Source organism: Typopeltis vanoorti, chromosome 19 (genome assembly GCF_054136105.1).
Source record: "Typopeltis vanoorti isolate ZY-2024b chromosome 19, IOZ_Tvanoo_1.0, whole genome shotgun sequence".
NCBI classification, from domain to species: domain Eukaryota; kingdom Metazoa; phylum Arthropoda; class Arachnida; order Uropygi; family Thelyphonidae; genus Typopeltis; species Typopeltis vanoorti.
In genome coordinates this window covers 48,347,212-48,369,565 of record NC_143567.1, presented here as the reverse complement: position 1 = coordinate 48,369,565, position 22,354 = coordinate 48,347,212, and the positions used below count along the sequence as shown (strand labels likewise).

The window sequence follows — 22,354 nt, the reverse complement described above, 5'->3', positions numbered from 1 at the left end:
AACGTTGCTCTCTACCAACCTTATCCTTATAAGGACTGGCTTAAAGGGGCGAAGCAAGAATGCTTTTCATCTTCCCCGTTATATGTACAGGACAGTGTAGGGATAAAGTGTTATTGAGCTATTAAAGCTCTGATCATGGCAAGAGGGTAACAGCAATAGCCGAGCCTCAGTTAGAACTTCATTGGCTACAGCGTTGCCATCCATTGCCCTCCAAGGGTATTAATCACTGCATCTCACAGTCGATTCAAAATTTTGACCTCCCGTCCTCAACCAACCACATCACCTGTTCCGAAAGAAAATAATTATTTTCAATTTATGAAGATTAAAATAAAATGTGAAAAAAATAAAATATTTAATAATATATGTATATATATATTATTTTTGTTTCAAATTCATCCAAATCATTTTCGCCCTCTCTCCCTTCGATTTGGTATATATTTTTCTTCCAAACATTTTCGTGTTTGCCAGTCTGTTTCTTTATTCTTCCCTTTGTGTTGTTTCTAAAAACCCATCGCTTCTTTTGTTGGTGATGTTTCTCCTTTGATAACCCGAAAGATACGTGCGAAGTTCGAATGTGATATGTTCGACGTCACAGTAGGGAACGACTGTCACAGACGTGTGGACGGAAGCGGATAGACTTCGGAATTGCAAAGATATTTCAGGTCAGACGAAATCTTCTATTCAGCCACGTGACAGCTCCTTCGCATTATTGTTTTCTGGACATTTTTCTACCTATTCCTACAAAAATTAATTCATTTAAAAATGTTATATTATTTTATAATATTTTGCAAAATAGATAAATAATAATGTAGAATAATTATAATTAATTAGTTTTGGTATATTATTATTTGATTATTTTTAAATTTTTTTAAGAAATTAGTAATATTATTATACACCTAAAATAATAATAAATAAATCATTATTAATAGATACAAATTGTGTAGTTCTGTTATCCAGTCATGACTTTATCCGGGTCTGAATTTATGATTAATTAGGCCTATCAATCTTGCTAGTCATCAATTAACAAAACTATAATATAATTTGGAAAGTTTTTTCACTTGGTTATGAAGTATATGTTGAATTATATTTGCCGAGAAATTATATTCGAGTTTAATCAATTGAAGTGTATATAAACAAACCTGGATAAGGATTAAACAGTAATATAATTTCTTGTCAAGTATACTTTACTTAGGATGTATTTAAAACAAAAGCAGCGGTAATTGATAACACTGAAGAATTTCACGGATCTCTAGGGAAAAAACTGTCAGAGCTACCAACTCTGACAAGAAATTGCATTCTTGTCTTCATATATATTTAAGCAAATTAAGTAAACTATAACACGTTTATGGATCTGCTAATGTCGTTATTTGATTTATATATTCTAATAGCAGTTGACCTGCCTACAAATTATTGTAAGTATAAAGAAACATGACTAAGTTCTAAAGTTAGTTACTCGCACGCAAACTTTATAGTGGTACGCGAGGGTAAAATATGGATGAGCAAAGGCTTCTACTTATAGATCGTGACGAACATGATCTACAATTAACGTGAATAAGTAATGCAGCACACCTTCTGAATTTATTAACTTAAAGTAATTATATTTTGTTATAAAATAGTACAGAAATAAATCATCAGACACTTATATAGTTTTAATAATCTAATTTTTTTGCTATTTATGCACGTATCAGTTTTTTAAGAAAAGTAATTTGTTTCTAATGCATATGGATTAGTTTAGAAATTTAAATACTGCTTTAAATAATTTTGAAACTGTACTGGCTTTGTATACTGTCCAAAACATGAACCCGATAAATTTAGAGAAAATCATAGTAAGGTAGACTATTTTATATCCAAAAATCGCTGACGATATTTGAATATAAAATTATGGATGCGTACATCAGTTATATAAACAATTTCAGTATTGTAGTCTACAAAAGAAATATAATTCGAATAACAACCTACATATTTATTTAGCTTAAATGTCTTCTAATCTAAATCTATAACTGTATTTAATCTTATTCTGCTCAAATAAATATGCATGATAATAGTAACAATAATATTTCAAGTCCAAATAATACGGATCTAAAACCATAGTTCATGTTGTTAATTTGCTAAGTATGTTGGAAACTTTTGGACTATACAAAACGATATACAGTTAATGACTTAAATGGTATAATGAAAGAAAAAAATATTATAACTATAAAAATAATATCATCATAAGTTGAGAGTGGGAAGAGATTTTTGTAATTTTTTACACGCCAATGGAAAGCCCGATTCAAATAGTAATACGTGCATTCTCTCTCTCTCTCTCTCTCTCTTTTCGTCCCATTTGGCAACAACAGATCCATTTGTTTCACACTCCGTGTGTCTATTGATCTTATTTGAAGCATTTTATCGTCTTCGATTTCCAAGAACGTGACAAGATTAGGAAGAAATTGACTAAATTTCAGTCAGCAGTTTTGGAGATAAATGGCATCTGTCTATTTCTTGCTCACTCTTTCTGCTTCTTTAGTGACCGGTGACTCTTGGGGATCGGTCCTCTCACCGTTTCCATCTTAAATCCTTAGGAGCTTTCTTAGAAACAATACGTGTCAATGCGAAAACGCTTAAAACTTCAAATCATATCGAAGATAAAAAGTGTTCAACTACAAACATAAGTACGAAATCGAATCACATCCAAAATATAATCCCACGAATCAACACTGGAGTTTCTTTATTATCCAGTCACTTTGTGATTGGTAATTATTCAACTAATCCGTTACCGAACTCTTCAATTTTATTCGTAAATGTGAATTTACTATTTTTTATAAATCTGTAAATAACGAGCCTTCGTAGATAAGTTGATAATAACGATACATACTTTATTTATATATATATCTTAATTTAAATTCCGAAGGGCCTTTTATATGTGTTTTTCGACTGAAGGCGAGTTAGCTTTTTAGTTGCTAACACAGCAGATCATTTAGAAAGATTCCTCGCCGTATCATAGCCTTAATATAATTATATAGGAACAGACGAGATGATATTAGTCAATCGGGAGGGAAGAAGAAATTATAGAAAACAATTAAAAGAGCTAAAAGAGGACGATAAAGAATTAAGAAAGTAAAACGAATTTAACAGTAAAACTGATCAGATTCATGAAAGCCCTAGCAGTGTACTTTGAGGTCATTGTACGGTTTAGACCAACTAAAGGTTTTTTCTATAAAAAACGAATTGCGAAGAGGAAAGGGGGAAAAGAAACATAAAAAGAGAAAGAAAGAAACAGGCGAAGATAACAAAAAGGTAGAAAGGAACGAAGAAAGAAAGAAGTGAACGGAAGGAGAGAAAGTATGAGCAAGGAATGATAATAGCAACCAAAAACGATGTGGGCTACGAAAATGTGACGTGGTTTTTTTTATGCGAATCTCACTCACGATTGGTTGTCAGTCTATCGGACGTATCTACTGAGGATGAAGAAAATGCAGATTGAAAACCTAAGGACAGATATTCGCTCACATTACGTCTGACTCTCTGCTTCTTATCATTTCCTCTACAGATTCGCTCATCATCCAGCAGGAAGTGCTTGAATTTGCGCAAACTCATTTCTGCTATGGACTCTGATTCCCTTCAACGGTGTAGATTGGTTGGGAAGAGCAAGCCCTTCGCGCAACATCCAAGGAAATACTTTAACCGATGTGGATCAATAGAGGAAAAAAAAAGTCAATACTATCGGGATATGTAGAGAGCACGAGGAAACAAGAGATGCAGCTGTGCCTCGCAAGAGAGAAATCAATGGTCGTCTTGAGCACGTTCTAGGGTACAGAAGCAACATCAGAAACAGTTTCCACGATTGGCCGTAATAAATATTCAGATGAAGATTCTCGTGTTGATCGAAGCAAAATAAAAAGGAACTACTGAAAAAGGAAGAAATGGGGAGGAATTGAAGAAGGGGAAGACCCAGAAGGGCCTGTTTGTTTGACTGAGAAAAGCCATGCCACTCTAACACAAGGGATTTTCGTTCAACTCTTGGTACAAATGAAGAAAGAATAAAAAAAAATAAGGTGAACATAAACATGATAAAAAGAACAGTCGTTATATACGGGAATATCTGTTTTACTGTCTTTAGCCTTCATGTCATCAGCAAAGACCGAACAACTGGAATAAGTCATAAATTTATCTAATGTGCAATTAGAGAGAGAAACAGAAAATATTCTATGTATTTTATAATCTTCCTATGAAACGATAACCTAGGAAATTATATCGAAAAAAAGCAAGTCACGCAAATAAAGCAATAGTTTAAAAATATATGTAAATAAAGCCATTGTTCAATTGCCAAGCCAGTTTTACTACGTTCTAAATCAGTGGTCTCTACTCCAGGGGATACGCGAGTCGATTCGTGGGGGTACGTCAAAAAAAGTTTTATATCGATAGGAAAAAAATTAAGTAATTAATTGAAGATAAAGAATATTACTTTCTTTCATCAATTAAACATATATCTAATATAGACAAAGACGTTATAAAGATCCTGTAAACTTAAATTTGCGAGTAGCGCACATTGGGCGACTTTGCACACATAATCATCCGTGGCAAAGCTGTCATGTTTTTTAAAACTAGGGAGTAAATCTCTTGCTTCTTATCATTGCCATTGTTTGTAGAGCATCCTAGTGTTGACAAGCCCAACTAGAGAAGGAAAATTGCTTAGTTATCCTGCTATCTACAGATGACACCACAGTTGTATTAATTATTTGACTATTAGTTTAACGATTTTTTAGTATATATTGTTTCTGTGCAATTCCAACGCCTTTTTTGCTTACTTTTACGTTTACACTAGAAATAGTGAATTAATATTATCAAAATTGCTTACATTTTTTAAAAATGTTTGATATTATCAATAGTAAATGAATTATATTTAAATTTTACAAATTAACCCTCACAAAATGGATAAATGGTTAAAAAAATTTCCTCCAAAGAAACCGCGAATTGAAGATAATTATGATAGTACTTCTACATCAGACGAACAACAAGGAAAAGATAGGATTGATTTTTCTATTCAAACAAGTTCGTTATCAGTCAAATTAAGTGATAAAAACATTAATCTGAAACTTAACAAAACCTTTCCCAAGAAAGTTCGAAATTTTCAAGAAGACTACTGGAAATGGGGATTTACATCGACGATAGTCAACAATGAACCTCGTCCTACGTCTGTATTGCGTCATGAGACGCTATGCAATGGAAGTATGAAACCATCATTATTAGTAAGACACTTAAAAACTAAACATCCTGAGCCTGAACACAAATCTTTACAATTCTTTGAACGATGTTTGAAGACATGTAATTCTCAATCCAACAACTTAAAAAAATTCACTAAAATTAACGATAAATATTTGGAGGCATCTCTTGAGGTTGACTTCTTAATTGCAAAAGACCAAAAGCCACACACCATTGGGGAAACACTTCTACTCCCAACCGCCATAAAAATGGTAGAAATAATCCATGGAAAAGAATATGCAGATAAACTAAAATGTATTCCCTTATCAGCAAATACTATTGGTAGACATAATCATTGCAGATAATTTAAAGAAGCAATGTATCGCAGTATCAGAAGCCATCAAACCAGAATTTGAAGAAATTATGAAAGAAATGCAAGCCCATTGTTCATATTAAATATCGTAATAAATATGTTTATAAGCTGTTAATAATAAAAAATAATGTGTAAAATATCTAGCGTTTTTAATTATTATATGATGATACAAGGCATATTTCCTCTTTATAATACTTATTACAATAGATTTTTGCTCAGTCAATTGGGGGTACGCGCTATTTTTTTTTTTTTTTTTTTTTTTTGTCTTGGGGGTACGCGATAAAAAAAGTTTGGAGACCACTGGTCTAAATGACTGTTGTAGGTCACTCAATTAACAATATACTTATAAAAATGTATTATCATGCAAACAATGGCTGTAATCTTATTAAAGACAATTAATCATTAATAAATCTCTTTATTTAGATTAAAATAGATGATAAAATAAAATGATTAGTTTTATAATGAAATTTTAACAAAATGTTTTTAAAGACAAAGAAATTCCTAAATGGTTAAAAGGTACACCCATTTTTAAAGAAAATGACAAAAATATATCACTGCCATTGATGGCTGATTGCAACAGAACCCGTAGAGAGTGCTTTTTAAGATTTCCAGGACAGGATAAGTGATGGCAATGCTGTAGCCAATGAGGTTTTAAGTGAGGCTAGGCTGTTGTTGTTAACCCCATGGGACGCTGAGTCTCGAGAGTTTGAGTTTCGCCTTCAGGGAGCAAATTTGAGTGTCCGGTGAGGGGCTTTGTTGGTGGATGCGTTTTCGTGGAATACTGCGTGGATGGGGTGTTATTGAGCTAAAAAGCTCTAGTCATGGATGGGTAACGACAATAGCCGAGCTTCGGGTAAAACTACTATGGTTAAAACATTGCAGATGTTTAAGTAAAGGCAACTCTAAAAATTCGAACGATCCCTAGACCATTCCATACTGGCCGAGAGACCAGTATGGAATGGTCTAGGGATTATATATATATATATATATATATATATATATATAATCATCACCAAATTCCTGCCATGTACCCTTAAGGGGTGTACAGGATATGATAGTACTACAAGAAAAAAAATTACATCATTATTAACTTCCTATCTACAATTTTCCTCCAAATCAGTCTGTTACTTGTCAAAACTCCAACATTATCAGATCTTATATTTCTATCGTCTAAGGCACTTTGCACCGTATCAATCCACCTATATCTTGGTCTTCCTCTGGGTCGTTTTGCTGCCAACCTGGAAGAGAACACTTGTTTTGCTAATCTTTCTTCGCCTATTCTGTTTAAGTGACCATACCACCTGAGATTAGCTCTGCTAACGCATTCCTGGATGCTGACAATGTCAAGTTCTTTCCTAATATCCTCGTTTTTAATAAGATATTGCCATTGATGCCATCTGTTCACGCCGACAATCTTTCTCAGGACTCTCATATCTGCGGTCTCTAGTGTTTGGTCAAGTGTTTTACTTCTGACCCAGCTCTCAGATCCATAAGTTAAAACTGGTTTGAACACTGTCTTGTATACAGCTAATTTAGTGTTCCGACTAATTTCTCTCTTATTTCATATGAATGTATTCAGTTGATTTCCCACCATACCAGCTTTGCTGATTCTGTTGTCTGTCTATTTCTATATTTAATTTATCATCTTCAGTAAAAATCGTGCCTAAGTAGCTGAAATGTTTTACTTGTTCCACAGGTTCTCCATTCACAACACAGTTGACATTTTCAATGATTCTGCCTATTTTCATTGTATTTGTCTTTTTATTGCTGACCTTCATACCATATCTATTACAACAGTTATTCGATTTAGTCAGAGAATCTTGCAGATTTATTTAGAAGTATAACATCATCCGCATAAAGCAAAGAGCTGACATTAACATCTCCAATTATGACATCATGTTCAATACCACTTTCCTTCATAATGTGATCCATATAGATAATGAATAACAGAGGGGATAATGTACATCCTTGTCTCACACCAGATTTAACATTAAACCACCTTCCTGTACTTCCTTCAATTCTAACTGCTGACTTACAACTCAAATAAAGACTAAGTATTGCTTGATATAATGCCCCATTGACACCATATAACTGTAGCGTATTGAATAGCTTCTCTCTTGGCACCTTGTCATATGCATTTTCCAAATCGACAAAACTTAAATACAGACCTTTGTTATATTCCCATGCTTTCTCAACTATTTGTCGTAAAGTGAAGATCTGATCCTGACAGCCTCTATTTGACCTGAATCCAGCTTGTTCTTCACCAAGCTTTTCTTCCACAATTCTTCTCAACCGTTTCTCAAGTATACTTGCATAGATCTTGCCAGGAACACTCAGTAGGGAAATACCGCTGTAATTCTCACATTCCGTTTTATTTCCCTTTTTATATATGGGTACTATTAGAGCTCTACTCCATTCATCGGGAATTCGTCCCTCTGTCCAGGCTTTCTGAACTATGCAGTGCAGCCACTGTAAGACTTTTATATCACCATACTTCAGCATCTCTGGTCGAATATCATCTACTGCTGCTGCTGCTGCCTTTCCACATTTCAAGCCTTTGATGGCTTTTTCTACTTCAAGTATGGATATGTATTCCTGACTGTATGCCTGTTGAGTGTTTCTTACCACTGTGCTCTCATTTACCACTGCTTGTTTCATTTAGCAGTATTTCAAAGAAATTACTCCATACTTCCAGTATATCTTTTTCTTCTGTTTTCATGTCACCTTTGTCATCTCTAACTCCTTTTACAGCATTCTTTCCTCCATTCCTAAGCTTCTTCAACAACCTCCAGAATATTTTCCCACCTTCTTGATATTTGTTTTCTATATTCTTGCCAAAGTCCTCCCATGACTTTTGTTTAGCATTCTTGCATTTGTCTCTGTATTCTCTAAGAGCACAAGCTGACTTATTTGACAGGAACTTTTGATATGCTTTCTTCTTTTCCTTCACTGCCTCTTTAACTTCTTGTGTCCACCAGGGAGTTCTGATTTTTTTATCCTTGCAGATAACCTCACCACATGCCTCTCTGGCAAAATCAGTCAATGTTTTCTTCAGAGTTTGCCACCCACTGAATCTCCAAGGTTTGGTTCCTGTTCTCAAACTCTTTCATTTTTTCTTCAATAATCTTTGTGTATTTTAGTCTACAGTTCACATCTTAGAGCTGCTCAACTTTTATTCGCTTAAAACGTTCTTACATTATTCTTTTCAATATGAAATTCAATTTTATCCTGCACAAGACTAAATAGTGATCACTTCCAATTTCAAATCCTCTGTACACTCTGGTGCCTGCACCCGGGAGAAAACATCACTATCAACAATAACATAGTCAGTGAGACTTTTCTTATTCCTTGCCTCTTCTCTCCATGTGAATTTGTGCACATTTTCATGTTGGAACATGGTGTTAGTAATAACCAGTCCATGTCCTGAGCAGAAATCTAACAGATATTTGCCATTACTATTAGCTTTGCTGTTTTCTCCAAATTTTCCCAAAATATTTTTGTACGTCTGACAATCATTTCCTATATTTAGATCCCCAACAAGGACCAAGTTTACCTTTTTCATTGTGTCAGTTGCTTTTTCTAAAGCCTCAACAAACAATTCCTCCACTTCTACCTTAGTAGAACCTTCTGTGGGACCATAGGCACAAATAAGTCTCATTGTCCAGTTGCCCATTCTCATATTTGCCCACATTACTCTACTTGAGACGGACTGCCATTCAAGAAGATTAGCCTCGTATTTTGTGTTGAATACTATGGCTACTCCTTCTTTTCCTTGATTGTCATTGCCTGAATATAACATTTTGTATTTTTTGCTCAGAAAGATCTCACCAGTTTTGGTCTTTTTTGTTTCAGTCATCCCTAATAAGTCGATCTGGTACTTATCTAATTATTCAGCTAGCTCCATTTCTTTGCCATTCAGGCTTCTTATGTTGATAGTACCGATCTTTATTTCTGGTGATGTTGAGTTGGGGCAGTTTTTTACCTGAATCTCGGCTATTGCCGTTACCCACCCCATGACTAGAGCTTTTTAGCTCAATAACACCCCATCCACACAGATTTTCGTCATTCAAATGAGCGGATAAAGAGTCAAGGACTCAGTTCTTTATAGGACTTTTAGCGCCATATCAGAATCGGATAGGTAGATATCAGTAAGATGTCTAATCAAGTGATAGTGAGATATAGACATCCTTAACAAATTAAAATATCTAATCAACAGTGGAATGGAAATTTAAGTAAATATAATATTTGAACTGGTCGATTAAATTAATTAGAGAGAAAATGTAAACATTAATTCCAGTAATAAGCATTTGACTGGGAGGAGAAGTTCTAGTCAGGTGTAATGATTATTTTATGGGACATAAGTATTAAATGGAAAACTAAAGAAGGGAAGGATGAGAGGAAGAAACATAGACGCGGATCAATTTGGTCCGTATATAAATAATAGGTGATAAAGCATTTAACAAATAAGAGATCAGTTTAAAAAATGAAAGAAAAACGATTTGGGTGTCGAGTCATTGATTAGAATATTACAGATAATCTACCCAATCACATATTCCCAATTATTTTCATGGATATAATGTAGTTCAACGTTCAATATTGGCATTGCAATAATGCTCCCCTGTAAACTGTGTTCAGTCAAATACAGTATACAGAACGGTATTAGATGTTCTACGTGTATTTTGTGCTTGTTGAAATGTTGAAAGAATAATATTATTCACGATTATCTGTCATGCGACCAAATAGTTTCTTGATTAATTTAAATTGTTTGTTTCTTAATTATTTTGCCTACCAAAGTATATAATTAATTATTACCCGTATGTTTTCATTAAAATTAGAAAAAAAGTTTAAATTGATTATTTAAAAATATGGATGCAATAATACACCTTTAAATTTTATACATATACTTGATATCAATTTAATGGTCGAAAATTAATTACAATTGGGAAAAGAATTGAGCGGTGATTAATATCCTTGGAGGGTAATGGATGGCAATGCTGTAGCCAATGAAGTTCTAACTGAGGCTCGGCAATTGCTGTTACCCTCTTGCCATGATCAGAGCTTTAATTGCTCAATAACACCTTATCATTACACTGTTCTCTACGGACAACGAGGAGTATGAAAAACATTCTTGCTTCGTCCCTTTAAGCCAGTCCTTATAAGAATAATTATAATTATTTTTAAATGTATTTGAAAATAATGAGTAGTGATTTTAAAATATTTCACCTAATTGTAATTTAAATGACTGCACTGATGATCTCTTCGTAATAATATTTTTCAGTCATCTGATCAACAGAAGAGCGTGTCGCCCTTCAATGGTTGCGTAATGATACCAATACTTTAAATTAAATACCGTGAATGCCATCGTATTAAATACTTATCTAAATAAAGACGAATTGAGTACATGAAGCAATTACTTTAAATTATTACCAACGAAATTTAAATGAACATCATAATGCGAACCAAGACAAATCGGAACAATTAAATCTCAACAGTGAATTGACTGTAAACAGATTTATCAATTAAATTCTAGAAAACAAGTGGACTGTACCAATTAAAATTGGCCTCCATGGACAATTAAACGAGATTTCAGTATTTCGCTATTCCATTTGAAAATAAAAATTGCACTGCAGAAGTTAAATACCAGAGCGAGTAATTACGTGATTTTTACGAACAGCACTCTAGTCAAGTGAAATCCCACAAAGGAAATAAAGAAACTAAACGTAGATTGAAAATTTAAAAATATCCACAAGCGATAAAAGGAAACAAGAAAATTATTGTGCTGCACAAAAAAAATATATATTCAGGGTTTTTTCAATAATTATAATGATTTTCAAATAAAATAAAAAATATAATTCTAATAGCATTTATAAATTTTGGAAATATTTTAAATTAAATGTAAAAAGAGAAAGTATATTTAATACACCAATTAGTATTTAAAATGTAATTTGTATATTACATAAAGCTTATTTTACAGCATGAATTTTTTTCTTGGAGGATTCTAGAAGTGATTGGCAAAAAAATTAAATGTTTGAGCTTTAAAATTTTTAAATAATCGTTTATAACCATTTCCTTATTTGTTGTTACTGTTCTCATTTCTTATTAGTAGCACTTTCGTTCTAGACTAGGACCGTTTTATCATACTCAAAACATTCCATGAAATACTTTCCCTCCGATTTTGTGTTCTACTCTGATTCTCAGTATTTATCATCACCATAATCATCCTCATCGCCTCCTGTCATACCAACTTCACGTTCTTCGTTTTTTTTTTCTATGAAACACGGATCCTATTTCCCACATACCGTATCTCAACCGTTTCATTTAATATTAATCGATTTTTCTATGGTTCGAAAGCAATTTTTCATTGGAAGTAAACAAACCCTAGTTTAAAATTAAACTTTCTGGAGATAATCGAATATTTTCATTTGGTCGAATAATTTTCGAGATCGGTTGCATCAATCAGTGTACTTACTTAATTTTCTGGGTATTGCTCTCCTAAAAACTAATCTTTCCTTCACCAATAATGTAGAGAATAGCTTTGAAATTTTTATACTGTTGAAGAAAGATCGCCAAACTAATGCCTTAGGGGAAATAAAAGTGTCAAAAAAAAAAAAAGCGAAGGGCCAAATATGAATGTGATGTTCCTTGATGTTCTTTACAGCACGCGCGCGCGCACACACACACACACACACACACACACACACACACACACACGTCTAGTGGAACAACCATTAATCTTGTTCTTAGATACGATGTCAAACTATTCCAAGATGATTCTGTTGCATTTTTTTCTTTATTTTTTTTACGGTGTTTGGAGGACATTAATGGGTAAAATTAGCGATTTATCATTGGCTGGTACTTGGAAAAGAAATGGTTGGAAAGGAAGCGCGAGAAAGCATACAATTTATTCAGTGCATCAACGTAGGGGGACGAAAGCAATGATGCCCGAATCCCGGGCAATTTTGTAGAACAAATTAGAGAGAGACGAAAGTTAAACTCGATCAGTTTTTGCCTTAAAAAAAAGTTCTACCAAATGGTGAATGAAGGATTGGATGTTGCATCCATTAAAAGTTTGTATTCTCAAAGCGAAGATTAAGTTAATGTATACATAAGGATAAAAATATCGTGTGTGTGTTTTTTTTAGATGGACAATGCAAGACCATCATCACTTGTGTAGTTACAAATGGACTTCTGTTCATTATCGACCTACGAATTCGATAAAAAGCCTGTCAACAGTTAGACGACATTAAGATACAAAGTTTTATAGTTCTTTGACGAAGTTGTTTGAAAAATGGGAAGCTTTTCCCTTTCTTAGGGGGTTTTCTTTATTAAATGTAGTTTTTCAGAGTTTGCTTTTATGGACCCATAAAATATCGTAAAGCACTGGTGGTCGTGATGGGCACAAAATTCACTTTTGTCAAAGCGTGCAAGAAAACAGCTTTACTTTATTTGATGAACAACAATAAAGTGAAGGATTTTACGAGTATCAATTAAATAGTTTTGACTAGAACAAGATTCTGCCATTTTTAGGAAGGAACTTTGCGAAATGAGAAAATGAAACCACATTCAGCACGATGTATTAGTGAAAGATGAAAATAGGATTTAAAACAAATCCTAGAAGTCTGAAATATTGTATCATAATCTGCCGAATAGTATTAAGTTTCTAGATGGTTTTTCCTTTATTAAATATTGAACTAACAAAGTACGGCTACTTCTCTTAAACTTTATATACTGTATTGGTTTTCTGAAACTACTGATTTTGTTACATTCCAAAAGTATCTCATAAAAATACACTTTAAAACACATCTGGGAATGTATTTTTTGACGGAAATTTCAGAGGGAAATTATACTCTCAAAAATAAAAACAACAATGTCAGCCAAGTAGCCGCTTCGAAACTGTAATTAATTTATCAGCGTCCTCAGTACTCACTTCACTATTTTATGAGATATCTCTTGTTTTTTAGATTAAATTTGTATAATAGTCTGGTAATAACCACGAGTAGGTAGATCCAAATCTGTTGAGCATTGATCGTAGATAAACAGATAGGTGAGAAATACGAGAAACCTTTTTAACACTGACTTTGAAGACCATACATGGTCCTCTAGGTCACTTGAGACGAAAAGCTATTCCAAAAGAGAGCAGTAGAAGGAAGGAATGAAGAAATTTTCATTAATCAACCCAATCGATCTCTTCTGCAGGAGAGCCGTTTTCTTTGAGATGTCTTAAGAACACGACCCCAAATGTGAAATACAATTGTTAGTAATTTTGAATACTGATGAGATAATATTTGTAAATATGCTTATGCTAAAAGAGATTCGCGTTTAGAGTAATTCCAGTTTATTTAAAAAAATCCTCAGTGAATAGTGGTTTGAAAATTATAATTTTACGATTGTAGGAATTGATATTTCTAGAAGTTTGATGATTTCTAAAGTGCAATGATTGTCAAATGAGTGCAATGTACTACCATCACAAAACCGTGTATAGAATTTGCATTCAACTGGAAAACATCATTGATATATAGAAGGAAATGTGATACACTAGCATTAATTGTAAAGTCTTAGGCTAAACATCCATCATAAATCAGAGAGCGAAAGCTAGTAACCTACTTGCAGAAAACGAAGATAGACGTCCATCATAAATCACGAGGAAGTTGCCTTCAGAGAGCGAAAACTAGAAACCTACTGACAGAAGACGGACCAGAGAGGATAGAAGAAGACAGAGATGATGGACCCTTACTTAATTGGGTCTTGATGCCATTCACAATCAAATGCCTTAGAGATATTAAGAGCAACACTTGAAATTCCTCAAACATTTCTATGGCATTCAAAAGTTCATATTATTCATCGTTGAATAAATGCCGTGTTCAAGTTTTGGAAATGTTAATGGCAGTTCTTTCAACCTTTGCTGTCCCAAGTGATCTAGTAATTCAGTAACTGCGAGGCATAGAAGTGAGAGACTTCAAGGTAGTACAGAAGTTTGGTGTTAAAGAATTTCTCCCATTACTTTAAAAAGAAGCAAACTAAGTGTATCAGCTAATTACCAAATGTCAGAATAAATATCAGTAGTATCTAAAAAAAAAAAAAAAAGCTGACATAGAATCAGCACAGACCTTCATTACAATCGTAGAAATGTTTTGGTATTCAGTTTGGACAAGATCCTTTTGAACTTTTTCTGGCAAAAAATGAAAAGGATATAAAATTCTAGAGTCACAGAAAACACCACCTCCACTCGCCACTTCTCCTGAGCTACACAGTAGCTCAGTAGAAGTGGGGTTTGCACTCCTCAGAACTAAACCGCCCAAAGAGAGAGCGTCGTCAGCTCGATTGTAATCGCTGATTAAAGGAACTTTTTCTAAGCCTTTTTTTCGACCGGTTCCTGAATTAGTCGATCTCTGGCACGGGCAAATGGGCTTTTTCTCCCGGAATCTCGGGTTTTTCTTCCCATAAAAGCAAGAAATTCGACCGTAGAGCCCACACAATTTCAAAGATTAAAAATATCGTCAGGATTAGGAACCACGAGATGGCTGCACTTGTTGAGCCATCTCTCCACTGTAGGTTGGTTAAATTAGTGATAGTCTTGGGCCAGCTTCGGTCGAAATTGAACTGCTCACTCAGTCTCCAAAAGTTAAATAGGACTAAACGGCCTGGTCTACGTCCTATAAGGGAATAAAAGGCATTAGCCGATTTTTATTATTTTTTTTTCAATTTGTTATAGAATTCCATGTGTTTGGAGCATCAGAAGGACATACTAAGCTTATGGGTGCAAAAATTGAAAGGAAATGAAAAACTGGGAGCTTTTTCTGTGTCTAATGATACAATGGAACCATCCAAGTACAAAAGAGGTCAAAGTACGGTTGGAAAAAAGTTACGGTAAATTGCTTTAGCGAGATACCAGAAAGCATGACTTCCATTTCAATACCAAGTTTCTTTTTTGTCCAGTTCAAAGTCAGTTCGGGACGTTAATAATTTGTTTACCGCCATATCTAGCATTCTTATAAACAGAAAAGAGTTGAATAAAATCTAATCTAGTCTAGCAGTATTTTTGAATGATCTAGTAAATAAAATAAATAAATAAAAGATAGATATTCTCTATAGTCTTGTGAAGCCTAGTGATAATATTTCTATTACGATAATGGTGCTGGATAGCCAAGTCCGTTATTACCTTCGATCTGACGGCTGACTATAGAAGAATTTTTTCAACCGATATTGGGGAGTTACTCTATCTCTGCCACAAGTAGGGTATTTTCCTAAAAGAAACTCGTGTTTTTGTGTTTTTATCTCGCTTCTCAAATAAATGGGTTGTGGAACTGACAACATTGTCAACATACTATTTTGGATCACAAGATGGCGGTAGTTGTCTGCTGTTCTCTCACCCCTCCGATGACCAAAAAATCATCGATCGGGAATGAAGAAAAGTTGCCCAATATTTTTTTTTTTTTTTTTTTAAGTTTTGTCCTAAAACCCTGAAATGCTTCCTTATGTATAATTTAAAATCTTTATGACGAGTTATACTTTAATATATTTAATGTGTGTTAACTTTGAATTATATAGCAGATGTACTAAAATCAGATTAACGCACGCACGCACGCACACACACACACACACACACACACACACACACACACACACACACACACACACACACACACACACACACACACACACACACGTGTTTTTCTGAAATAAATAAGTTGTTCTGGTATCGTTGATGAAATATTATCAAGATGTTGAACAGAATGTATCCTGAGCCAATTTATCTCAGTAGGAAAAGTTTTTTTTTTTTTTTTTTTTTTCCGAGAGATGCTCCGAAAGAAATTTATCTTTTAGTATTAGTGAAGGATAGAATTTCTTTCCTCAAAAACACCGAAGTATTTTACGAACAACAATAAGACACTAGTTCTTCTTCTCCGAACTGCCAAGTATCTGGTCAAACAAATTGAGTTTTGTAGAAATAAATAAAAAAATCTTTACAGGAAGAATAGAAACAATTCAATTACTGACATCGCAACTACCTTGGTTGTTCGAACAATCATGTCTGGAAAGCTCTTTATACTGGAGTGAAGTAGCACACAGCTTGTGAAGATAAATTATTTCCGTCAGATTCGTTGAATTTTTTTCTTCTTCTTGGGTTGAAATTAATTTCCAGTGTGTTTGGTTGTATGTTCCTTGTTTCGTTTAGGTTTAGCAAGGAACGTACAGGAAGTGATAGAAGTGCAACTACTTGTAATTTGGTGCATCGTGAAAACATTTTTATCGTTTGTTAAGAACCTCACTAGAAATATAAGTTCCAATGGTTTATATTCAACATTGATGCTACACAGTGATATAGTTGCAATCTTGCGCACAAAGTTGGGGTTGTTTTTCTTAATGCAGACTTCCCGAGGTTGGATCTACACGTTTGTTAACGTGTAGATATGAAGAACGTTCCGGTTTGGTTGCTAAAGGGACAATTCTGGAATAAATCCGGATTAAATCGCAAAACATATAATTGCTAAAGCTCTCTAAGGTTAGCATTAAATTAATTAATTACAGAATTATAAGTTACAAGGATAATTATACTTACCTTTCTTATATCGTTCTTGTATACCAACATTTTTTTCTCACACATCTGATATATCAATAAGTGGGAACGTAACATTTTTTCATTTATAGCTGGAAGTTTTAAGGTGTTTTGTTTTGGTCAGGTTTTGGCGTGTCTGTATAATGTATAATAAACTATAAAAGTATCGGCGGTTACTAGCGTGAGCTAATGCAAGTAATCCTAGTACGTAGTACAATCTCGGGCAACTCGTTGCAAAGGTGGGTAAAGTTCTGAGCGCCATTCTGCATGAAACTCTCTGATTCCAATCTTTGAGTTTCTTATTCGGTTTTAAAACAATGTGGGATCTAATATCCCCTTAATTTTAATAATGTTTATATCGCCGAAATGAAGCCTATTGGCTCTTTATATTTAAGTAACTTAATGGTTGCACCTGTTTGACAACTCGTATAGCACAGTATATAAGTTCTTTTCGTTATATACCCTTTGGTATCTATTTGGTCTAGCTCAATATGAATATTCGTTTGTCGAGACGCACTGTTGTCTGACGGATAGAAATTATGGCTGATGATATCAAAAAAGTTTAAAAGAGAAGATTGCTAGATTGGAAGCATTTTCAATTGCTTTAGATGACAGCACCGATGCCTCCGATAAGTTGATGCGGATTTCAACATCACAGAAGAATTATTGGTGATTCGGCCGTTAAAAGGAACAACTACCGGTGAAGATATATTTGAAACAGTCAACACAGTCTTCGAGAGATTTGGGCTTAAATGGAGTTCACTGTCTGGCATATGCACTGATGGCGCCCCTGCAATGGTTGGTGCACAGAAGGGATTTATTGGAATAGTTCATGAAAGAGCAATAGAACGACAGACCCATCCGGAAAATTTAACAAATTTTCACTGCATTATCCACCAATAAAATCTGTGTGCAAAATCGATTAAATTCACAAATGTTATGGAAGTTGTAGTAGCCAGTATTAACTTTATTAAGTCACGTGCACTTAATCACAGCCAATTTAAGGAGTATTTGGCAGACCTATTTTCGGATTATGAAGATGTGTCTTATTATTGTGAAGTGAGTTGGTTGAGTAAAGGTAAAATGTTAAAACGATTTTATGATCTGAGACAAGACATTGCAGATTTTATGGACATAAAAGGAAACACAATTAACCAAGTAAAAGATGTTGAGTGGGTGTGTGATTTAGCACTCCTTGTAGATGTCACCGGATACCTAAACGTACTGAATCTTAAATTGCAAAAACAAGGACAATTGGTTCATGAACTGCATGGACATGTCAAAGCTTTTTGTAATAAACTAAGATTGTTGGAAAGTCAGATAAGAGCTAAAAATTGTTATCATTTTCGTACTCTAGCAACTCATAAAAATATCTCTTATAATTGTTATGTAGATAACTGAAGGCACTAATAGAGCAATTTGATACAAGGTTTGCCGACCTCAAAAACAAAGACTCCACATTCGCTATATTTGCTCGTCCGATGGATGCTGATGTAAATAATGTGCCAGAAAACTTACAGATGGAACTTATTGAGCTTCAGGCAGATTTAGTGCTAAAATCACAATTTAACATTGCTTTGACGGATTTTTATAAATTTTATTTGGTGGAAGAAAAATATACAAATTTACGCGCCTTTTCAAGAAAAATCATTTGTCTTTTCGGCAGCACATATATGTGTGAACAGTTTTTTTCGAGGATGAAATACAATAAATCAAAAAATTCGGACAAGAATAACGGACGAAAACCTCGAAAATTCTATGCGATTATCCTTAAGTAATATTAACGTCAATATTGATAGTCTCGTAGTTGAAGTACAAGGCCAATCTTCACATTAATAAATTGTTATGTCGTTCATTATATTATAAAATTTATGTAGAGTTTTATACCAAAGCATTATATTATAAATAAATGAAATATGAAGTAGTAACATGTTTTAATTCATTTAATATTCATTTATTTTATTTAACAATTTAGTCCGGCCCTTGACTCGGAGAGAGAATGATAATTTGGCCACCGAACTAGGAAAGGTTGACCATGCCTGGTCTATAGCAATAATTCCGCTAATAAACAAGACTCTGAAGAAAAAAAAAGATATTAGTAAAATACTGACCAAGAGGAAAAGGAACACAGAAACATCTGAAAAGAAACTTGATAGATGTCCAAAGATTTGATAGTCAATATTCAGACGAAAATTTCTGGTTTGATGAATATGAAAACACTTCCAAACCTTTATTCCTTGAAAACCTAAGCAGTACAAATTTTATATGGAAGTTGGTAATGTCTGTTAACGATATAAAGAGAAAGACCCCTGACAATAAATGAAACAATTTAATAGAAAGATTATAATGTGTCTTACCTTGGATTATGTTTGACGATATTGGCTGACGAAACTGATGTGTCAGGAAGCATGATGGAGTTCATATTAAATTGAAGAGAATTTTTATATTGAATGAGTAGAAGAATTAACAGAAAGAAGAATATAAAATGAGTATGGTTAATATATGCTGTGTAGCGTCGTGAAATCTGAGAATAAACCATAAAAATCGATAGGGTTGAGTGTTATCTCTAGTTTTGTCGATTAGAGGAGAGAACATGTTTGGATGAAGAGAGAGAGAGAGAGAGAGAGAGAGAGAGAGAGAGAGAGAGAGAGAGAGAGAGAGAGAGAGAGAGAGATGCAGTCCATTTCATTTGTCCTCAAATGTAATGATAGTACGGAGAGAAAAGAGGTTTTAGTCCCCACCGTATTTCTCCTTCCTCGGTTTAACTGGTTATAATCTCACCACAAGCACTCGTACGCGTACCTCCGGAGGTACTTGAAAGGTCTTCAGGGGTTACGTGGCAATTTTCGGCTATGCATCATTAACGCATGGATTCATTATTAAGAAAAAAAAATTATTTAAAACGTATATATTTCTCAATAAATTATATACTATGTATGAATTCTCCTACTCAAATTGTGATAACTGCTTCATTTGAATAGTTTGCAAATTCGTGGTCGATTATTCGTGAATCTTCGTTCAGCTTCGTATATGAAAGTACACTTAGAGCCTGCAACAACAGGAAGAGCGTACGATAGCGACTGATAAAAAAATAGTTATATGAATCAATTTTGTTCTATTAAAAATAAAGCATATTTTTGTTTACATATATCTAAATTCAAATTAAATAGACATTTACAACGAAATATACTTTTTATTTATTTATTTATTTATTTATTATTATTTTGATAAGGGAGTACTTGATAATAATGTAAATTTAAGAAGGGGTACACGGATATCTGAAGTTTGAGAAACACTGCTCTAAAGTGATATTCATTTGACTCTTCTAAGTGTTTTTACTCATCGTACAAACTTTAAGTTAAGCTTGAACTTTCGAAATTATTGGAATGAAAGTAAGAAATCAAAAAGTCGGCATTTTATTCAATAGGAAACTGAGAAGTGGCTGCATTCAGTTGCAAATCAAAGAAAACATCGCAGAGATATAAATAAGAAGGAAAAACAGTTATTTTATATATAATAAATGAAACAAAAATAACTAATGTTTAAAAAAATAGATAAAAAAGTATATATTTGTTTAGAAATAAATGATCATGAAACTATTGAAACACCATAATGAATAAATGGTAATTCAAATTAAAGTTGTTGTAAGAAAGGGACAACCGTTTGTGGGTGATTGATTCATTCAATCCAATACCCTTGGAGGGTAATGGATGGCAATGCTGTAGCCAATGAAGTTCTAACTGAGGCTCGGCTATTGCTGTTACCCTCCTACCATGATCAGAGCCTTAATTGCTCAATAACACCTTATCCTTACACTGTCCTCTACAGATAACGGGGAAGATGAAAAGCATTCTTGCTTCGCCCCTTTAAGCCAGTCCTTATAAGGACAATTTAAATATATATAAATATAAATAAAAAAAAGGAATTGATTGAGGATCAATCGACCGTGATGTGCGGTGATGGATTCATTCAATCCAATACCCTTGGAGGGTAATGGATGGCAATGCTGTAGCCAATGAAGTTCTAACTGAGGCTCGGCTGTTGCTCTTACCCTCCTGCCATGATCAGAGCTTTAATAGCTGAATAACACTTTATCCCTACACTGTCCTCTACAGATAACGGGGAAGATGAAAAGCATTATTGCTTCGCCCCTTTAAGCCAGTCCTTATAAGGACTATAAGGACAACCGTTTGTGATTGGGGCTCAATCGACCATGAGATGAGGTGATTGATTTTATATGAGATGCCCATATAGGGTAACGGATGGCAATGCTGAACCAATGAAGTTTAACTGAGATCGGCTGTTGCTGTTATCCTGGGTAAATGAGTTCGCTCTCTTAGGTTTTGCCCTAAGGGAGCACTTTGAGTCTCCGGGGGAAGTGTTCTCCGGCACGGCCCGCTGAGGGGTACTTGCCGGTGAATTATTTTCTTCGGAATGAGCGGTTCTGCTCGGTGGTCGAGTTTCACTGAGTAGAACCAACGCAGAGATATTGGACGGTCTTTCGCCCACGAATGAGTGGCCTAGAGATCGTCCGATATTTTTCAGATATCACCTTTACTTAAACATACGGTGATTGATTCATTCAATACAATACCCTTGGAGGGTAATGGATGGCAATGCTGTAATGAAGTTCTAACTGAAGCTCGGCTATTGCTGTTACCCTCCTGCCATGATCAGAGCTTTAATAATAGCTCATTAACACCTTATCCATACACTGTCCTCTACAGATAACGGGGAATATGAAAAGCATTCTTGCTTCGCCCCTTTAAGTCAGTCCTTATAAGGATAAGGACAACCGTTTGTCTTTATGAAGACATCTATCCATCCAAACCAACTGATACAACAAGCCGGAAACTATGACGGTAATGACTACTGGAAACATAAATGACCGAAAGCCATCCTAACACCCAATGACGAATAACCACTTCTGCCCACTCAGGGCGAGCTAAAATAGCTCACAAATCTCTCCCATCACTGCTCCCGAAACAGACAACAGGGAATATGAAAAGCGTCAAGCTTCACCCTTTGCGCCATATATGTCCTGCGTCCTACAACGGTTTGTGAGATTGGATATAAGATAAGTGATATAAGATCCATTACCCTTGGAGGGTAATGGATGGCAATGCTGTACTAATGAAGTTTAACTGAGGCTCGGCTGTTGCTGTTACCCTCTGGGACGCAGAGATTCGAGAGTTTTGAGTTCGCTCTCTTAAGGTTTTTGCCTTAAGAGAGCAATTTGA

At 34.4% G+C, this 22,354-nt stretch overlaps 1 protein-coding gene across 1 annotated transcript in view; it reads left to right on the top strand.

The window, feature by feature from the left end:
- LOC150096074 (protein ZBED8-like) overlaps positions 1–15,428 on the top strand; it is a 118,897-nt gene extending 103,469 nt beyond the window's left edge. The window contains exon 3 of the mRNA XM_090409610.1: positions 15,270–15,428. Within this exon, the coding sequence (XP_090265736.1) occupies positions 15,270–15,428 (159 nt within the window). The remainder of the gene's footprint in view (positions 1–15,269) is intronic.
- The last annotated feature ends 6,926 nt before the right edge of the window (positions 15,429–22,354 follow it).